We start from the raw sequence: 7,647 nt of genomic DNA, 5'->3' as shown, positions 1-7,647 counted from the left end.
CAAAAATTGAAACTTTCCGCAATTGGCACATCTGTAGTCACTGCAAAAGGCTTAAGTCGGATTTAACTCAGACACTAACTATTAATATAGTTGACCCAGCAACATATCGGATAGACTACACTTGTCGGCACGCGACCATCGCATGATGGTATTTGCTGTCAACATCGCGAACAACTATTTGCTTTCACAAAGTTTAGAACTTGAACCTCGTTGGTTATTCCGGGAGGATTTCAATTCAGCACCGTGAAATGATTAAAGTAATTTTACTCCATTTAAACTAAATGAAACACTCAATAGCGTCAACTTATGTTTATTCAAATGTGCCTTCGATCTTTCAACGTCTTAAGAGGAAAGGGGACGACCGCTTCTCCATACAAACGTAGTCCCTATTTTCCTCTCTGGGTATTGACATTTTGTAATTTTTTTTGCATAATTTGACGAATATATGTTTGAAATTTTTCGATTTTTAAAAATTAGGGGCGGTTTAAACAGATTTCATACACATTTTTAAATGCTCCTAAGTTTTATAATACCTTAAATAAAAATTCGAAAAATTAAAACTTAGGGCATAGCTGTGGTTGATAATGTTGATATACACAAATTGTGTCAAAATATACTCAATAATGTTAATATCCAGATAGGAAAATGAGGACTACGTTTGTATGAAAACGCGATTTCGCGCAAGTCCTCCACTTTCATCTTAACACGTTCGCGGGCGCTCAGTCACACCATTTGGACACATACATTTTGTATGGAAATTTTCAATAGCTTTATTTGACGTTCATAAGCGCATTGTAATATGCCTACTTGAATAAACTATTTTTTATCTTTATCTTATCTTATCTTGGGACTGTTAGAGCACATCTGTCACTACAAAATATACCTATCTGTTAGGTTTGTATATGACATGTAATACTATGCAAGGCGGATCCTATGCAATCCGCGTCAATATGAAGTATATTTTTTATACGCTATGTGACAACAAATGCTCTACAATTCGGATGCATAGGTAAGCATCTCTGTCACATGACGTAGTCAAGATGTGATCTTAAATGACATCGCATGTTATAGCATTCATTCATCGTACTCGATGGACTTAATGGCTGAGACTTCTGACTTCCTAGAGGCGAGATTTTTGCTCTAAAGACTCTTTGCTGACCTCTTCAAACATTTTTCTACTTCTGTTTTGTTCCCTCATTGCTTATAATTGTAATATTATGTCCTTCTCAATCTCATACATGCCCCATCCCAAGCACGTTCGTCATTCATTGGACCTAAAAAATGCCATGCCATGAGTGGGTCATGGCATGTAGCAGAGAGCCGAGTGGAGCCGGTTGAGTTCTCATAAAAGAGAGAGGTTTGTTCTTCCAGCTGTCCAAAGTATACGCAGCATTTTACGCCAACAACACTTTCAAAAGCATCAATCTCTACCGCATTACACTTTTTGAGTTCCCTGTAAGGCACCGCTGCGTTAAGTTCTGGACGTAAAGCGTCCACCACTTTCCTGCCAAGCGATGATTCACCCAACTTTATATTATCAAATATTATTTTTCGGATGCATCTCCTCCAAATACAAGGCGTGAAATATACACAGATTTATGCCACAATGCTTGTCATAAGGTGCTTACCTTGTGAAAGGTGATCATCGAGTGCCAGCAGGCTTATAATTCACAATTATATCACCAAAACTATGACTAGTAACGTAATTACTTGAATAATAGGTATACACATTCATGCCTCACTTTTTCACATTAACCTTAATCAAAATTTGATTGAACATATTTGTTTATCAAAACACAAAGAAAAACTTAAAGAAATTGTAAGGAAAACATTAATTACGATGTTATAAACAATCCGTAAAAATGGCAATCTGGCACGAAATTCACCCAAATTGCACGTGTCTACTCCCAGACGCACCCGCCGGGCTACTAAGGGAACTGTCATACAAAGACGAATGCTATAGCATGTTCGTCACAGAAAGGGGGGCCCATTTGGCGGCGTCACAGGATAATTTTTAACTTCGATAAAACTATGTAATATGGCAGTACGCATTATTTGACTCTCGGGACTGGTAGAGGAAAAGTTGGTGAATAATATTATACTGTGGTTAAGCGAATTGATAAGCATTTCAACGAAGAAATTTAAAACGAATAACGGATGCAATAGCATGCGCGTCATCAGGAGGAGTACAGAAACGGATGCTATGCAATCCGCGTCCGCGAACGTGTTAAGGTGTTGGTCGTCGGAAGACTTGCTGAAGACTAAACCAAATGTTTAATAGAAATCGGCATCGACATGTTAACGCCATATTAACCCCTTGAACGCTACGCCTATCATGCCGCCTCGTCGTGAACCTTGTCGGAAAAACGAAGGCTGATATTGGGTTGTAGTTGTAGCACGGAAGAAAGAATGAGCGCGCCGCGCTGGTTGTAGTAACACGAGTCAATTGACGTCTTCGGCAGTCAAACGGCATAGAACACCTACCTAATAAGTTCTTTAATAATGAACTGGGGCAGATGGGCGTTACCTGTCTCTCGGCGGGACGAGTAATTATATCGCGGCCCGTAATTACCTCATTAGTAAATAATACAGCTATTTCGTATTCAGAATCACTGCCCGATGTCTTACTTCATTTAATAGCCGCCTTGCTCTTTGTCCGCCCGTAATGAGGTAATTAACATTATAATAATTTTAGAAGTTAAAACCCTTGAATAATAATTTGAACCATTTCTTTATCCTACCAAACAAATGAATTGTTATATATTAGGTCATTGGCGTTTTGTCCGGAGAATTTCAACGAAACACGAATTTCCATACAATTAATTTTGCGGATATTTTTTTGATGGCTAATTCAAACCAAACAAAATTTTTCCAGTAATTTTTGACACCTTTAAGGTATGTTTTCAATATCTCCATTTCTTGAAAATTGGTACCATTAGAAAAATATAAGTAATTTTAATACTCGAACCGACAGCACATGAAAAGACCTATTTTCAAGGCTTAATTCTGAACACTTAACAATAAAAAATAACAATTAATTGTATGTAATATCGTTGTTTATTGAGTGCACTGTTCAAATAAAAAAAAATATTTCGAAGTTACTATTGAAATGTTAATGAATTCCTTTCTCAAAGAAAATAGGTTAAGTTAAAATACAAAGTGTAAAAAAAAAACATTGCGAATACCCAAATTAGACATTAATACATAGATATAAGTTATAGTTTTATAAGTAAAGAGTGCTGTATTTCGCCAACAAACTGTCAAGCAGTTTGGCGAAATCATATTTGTGTATGTACTTTTGTAAAAAAAAGAAAAACTTATTAGACTTAGACTTATATCTATGAACAAAAACGCCAATTTCATAGGTAGGGACCTAATAAATACATAATATTATCTGAATAATATTCTCTTATTATTCTCTGAATTTTAAATAGCAGGTCTATTTTTTGATTTCACTGAATAATTTGTTACCGACTTTCATCTAAACTTAAAACGACCTTAGGAAAAAGAAAATATTTTGATAATACATATTATATAAAAAGGTAAACATGGAAAATCCGTAAAAAATATGAATTGATCATTGTATAAAAAACAACGGTACGAGACCCTACTAAGTTAGCAATAAAAGTATTTATTTCCAACATAATTTTTTTACTATACTGCGCTTATATACTAGACTGTAGTTGTCAGAATTTATAGCCTCTTAGTACTGATACCTGTATTACTGCTCTACATTTTTATGATTATTGCCTTTGTCCAGGTGGTTTTCCTCTTGTGTTTTCTTCAACATTCCGAGCAGGTCGCGTTTGATAGATTAATGGGTTTAATACCAATGTTAGTATCTTTTGTACTTATGTCATTCAACAAACAAGTACTACAGTCTTAAGATTATCATAAAAAAAAACCGTGCAAGTGCGAGTCGGACTCGCGCACGAAGGGTTCCGTACCATAATGCAAAAAAAAACGAAAAAAAAAGCAAAAAAAAAAAACGGTCACCCATCCAAGTACTGACCACTCCCGACGTTGCTTAACTTTGGTCAAAAATCACGTTTGTTGTATGGGAGCCCTATTTAAATCTTTATTTTATTCTGTTTTTAGTATTTGTTGTTATAGCGGCAACAGAAATACATCATCTGTGAAAATTTTAACTGTCTAGCTATCACGGTTCGTGAGATGCAGCCTGGTGACAGACAGACGGACGGACGGACGGACGGACGGACAGCGAAGTCTTAGTAATAGGGCCCCGTTTTACCCTTTGGGTACGGAACCCTAAAAATATCGACAGAATTTTCATTGTCAGAAATCTTATTATTCTTACAATCTATTCTACATAAATTTAGTTTATATTAAGAGGTGGTTTCAGTTCAGATTAATAGTATTTCTGAAGCTAAACAACTTTGTGCCTTACGTTCCATCACTAAAACTACTTTTATTCATAAATCATTAACGTTGCCTCATTTCTATAGAATCTGTTTATACACGACTGATTGATGGCTCCTGTATATTTGGACGTCATTATGTACTTACTTATTGACTTCTGCTCATAAAATGTGCCACATAAACAGGTACCTAGCATAAAATGACACAATGATCACTGTAATGGTTTTCAGTATGAATTGAAGGGGGCAGTATACAAGCCCCTTATTTGGCGCGAAGAGGCGCCATCTTTCTCAAATATGTATATGACGTGAAAGTAGCTTTTTCAGCTCAGCAAAACTGTTAGCTTTCGGTCTGTGGCGAAACAGAACGTGGGCACGCCATAAAAGGGCGACGCTTGCCGGCGCCTGTGTGGTTTCACTCCTGCGCACACTGCGATGCTGCGGGTTCTGCCGGCTGCCCCCCATGGCAGGGAACGGACCCCCGCCCTCCCTCTTCACCCGCATCGCACGCGCAACGCACGACGTCTACTGTGGCTTCGCACTTGCGGTAACCTCGACGTATCTGGTCCAAGAGCTCATCTATGCTTATCTGGTATTTAGTGTACTAAGTTATTACATCCTGTAGGATTATGCTTTCCACGAAGAATCTAATAGCTACTATTAAACGCGCATGCTTGTAGGTATTGATGTTCTACTGGAAAGTTTCCAAAATTGAGAAATTGCTACTCGTGAAAATTTCTGAAAATTTATCAATTACTATTGTATGAAGATTGAAACTTTCTGTTTTTAAAATTCATGATATTTTCCAGAAATATCTGAAAACTGTTTCTAACTTTTATGAAATATTTAGCAACTTGCATATCAGTAGATACTTGTAGATAATTAAAGGGTCCAAAGCGTGTTGACAGGAATTATTTTGTAGGAGCGCGGCGATATGGATACACTGGCGCGAGTGATGTTCCTCCTACTCTGTCATGTGACATCTATTGCCAAGCAGATTATCTTCATGGTGCGTGCTTCTCGCATCGCCAAGCTCGTACAAGACTTTGATGGTAAGACCATTCAACGAAGACCTACTATTTATTGGCCGTGAAATAATTCTACCTGGCTGATGTGTGTGTTGCAGATATGGCATATAATCCGAAGGAGACGACAAGAAAAAATCTGCTGATAAAAAGGGCGCAAGGAGCGTCGCGGCTTGGAACGGCTTACGCAGGAACTGCAGCGCTAACCTGTGCCTTATGGACTATTTTTCCATTCCTAGCGCGCTTGGGCGGCACGCGCGTTAATTTCGCTCTATGGATACCCTTTACCTATTACTCCTGGCCTGAGTTCTTTATTGTTCTCCTGTACACGCATTACGTCACCTCGTTGGTTGGAATTGCCAATACCACTATGGACGCCTTCATAGCCACCATACTCGGACAGTGCAAGACGCAGCTTACGATACTAAAGTGAGTTCTACATTCTGATAATATTGTGTTACATATTATTTATGTTTTACAACGCATGTTGAAGTGAAATCGTTTTCAGAATGGACTTTGAGTCGTTGGCAGAGAGGGCAAATGAACGGGCACGTGAAACTGGAGAGCAAGTAAGCGCTGCGGCGGCAGCACTCCTCGTTCGCTGTATTAAACACCACCATAAGATTTGCGAGTGGGCACCTTCCTATCTTATATTATGACTTATGTGTATCAATAATCGGTCCAAAGTGCTATTCAGAATTTGAATATTTTGTTTAATGTTTACAGCACGTCACGCGAGGTGCAAGCGATATTTGGCGGAGCAGTGTTGCTACAGTTTGGTATTGGCGGTTGGATTCTCTGTATGGCAGCTTATAAAATTGTAGGCGTAAGTTCTTCTCAGCAGATACAACACTTTTACGTTTTAATGATTAAAATTATGTGGATATTGTATCTCCGGTCCACTGAAACACTACTGTTTTCTTTTACAGCTTAGTGTGGCCTCTCTGGAGTTTGTGTCAATGGTGATGTTCCTAATGTGCATTCTTACCGAGCTCTTTCTTTACTGCTATTATGGCAACGAGGTTGCTGTTGAGGTAAGCCCATTCTGTAAAACATTCGTCATTTAAACTTACCACTAGAGTCTCAATGATTCATTTTAGGTACCTACTCTGTTCACATTTTGTATTACCGCTGCTGCACAACCCGACTGTCCGGAATTCAAATAATTTATTGTTATTATCCACTCAAACCTCATTCAAAGTAATTATAACCCTTAGTTCAAAAATTATAATCGAATTACTGTTTGAAAATAAAACACATGTTTGAAGTGCCATCTGTGGGAAATATATATTATGTATCGCTTAACTTGAAACTCGGGTAAACCCATTCATTTCCCACTCATCGCCCATTCATCACCCAGACTCTTTCAGCAAATATCTACCGTATTACCTTTTCTTAATACCAAAATCACAGAATCTGACAGATGGATTTACACGAGTTTGAAGTTAAGCGACTCATATATCCCTTAGCCTGGTAAAGGGTTCATTGAGTAGGCGACTGTTACAGAGTGCACAAGTGAGCGATGCGGTATACGGGATGGAATGGATAGGGCCAGATGGGGTCGGAAAAGAAGTACGGCGCGCCTTGCCCTTTGTCATCTGTTGCAGCGCCGGCGCCGCTCGTCGACCTCTGCGTCCCGCTGCGGTCTTCATCCCGCTTTCGCTTGAGACCTTCGTCACGGTACATTTTAAAACTTTTGTCAAAATTTACAAACCACTCGATGGCGAAGTTCTATACGATTCTTTTTGCAAGCACGTCGCTACAACAAAATTATTTTTGTCAGTGTGTAAATGTCAATGGCTCTAGAGATAGATGATTCTTACTAATCACTGGGAAATTAGCTGCTGCTTATTGAGATAACTAGATAATTGATTTCGACTGAAATATAATCAGACATATATATGTAGTTGTATGTTTTATGTGCAGATTATCAAGTCGTCGTACACATTCTACGCGATGCTGCGACAGACCCAGCGTTGATGTCACTGTTTATGGAAAAGCTGCGACCAAGTATCATTTTTTTAGTCAGCTTAATAGAGAAGATAGGTATTTAGAATAAACATTATAAATGTCTCATTAGAAACATCTGTTTGTATTTAATAATCATTTCCTCGAATCTCTTTTAGGCACTTAACAATACGGTCGTTGAACAGATATTAGAAATACGATAAAAGTGAACGAGGGGGGGTCGTTTTACCTGTAGCGGGAAGTCGAATCGAAATAAAAGGAATTTATGAAGACCG

General features: G+C 38.3%; 1 protein-coding gene across 3 annotated transcripts; it reads left to right on the top strand.

Annotated features, from left to right (window-relative positions):
- Positions 1-2,490: 2,490 nt before the first annotated feature.
- Positions 2,491-7,435, top strand: LOC134789754 (odorant receptor 94b-like). Of its 3 annotated transcripts, none has more exons than XM_063760384.1 (9): positions 2,491-2,670; positions 4,746-4,926; positions 5,302-5,431; positions 5,506-5,833; positions 5,913-6,035; positions 6,131-6,230; positions 6,334-6,438; positions 6,911-7,084; positions 7,331-7,435. In XM_063760384.1, exons 1-9 carry the CDS (start codon positions 2,666-2,668, stop codon positions 7,382-7,384), a joined length of 1,200 nt encoding a protein of 399 aa, XP_063616454.1. In that variant the 5' UTR covers positions 2,491-2,665; the 3' UTR covers positions 7,385-7,435. The 3 variants fall into 3 exon arrangements, with proteins under 3 accessions (XP_063616454.1, XP_063616453.1, XP_063616455.1); XM_063760383.1 differs by having other exon boundaries at positions 4,746-4,971; XM_063760385.1 differs by lacking the exon at positions 6,911-7,084 and having other exon boundaries at positions 4,746-4,971; positions 7,331-7,420.
- Positions 7,436-7,647: the final 212 nt, after the last annotated feature.

Source organism: Cydia splendana, chromosome 4, assembly GCF_910591565.1.
Source record: "Cydia splendana chromosome 4, ilCydSple1.2, whole genome shotgun sequence".
NCBI classification, from domain to species: Eukaryota; Metazoa; Arthropoda; class Insecta; order Lepidoptera; family Tortricidae; genus Cydia; species Cydia splendana.
This window is presented reverse-complemented; position numbering and strand designations above follow the sequence as displayed.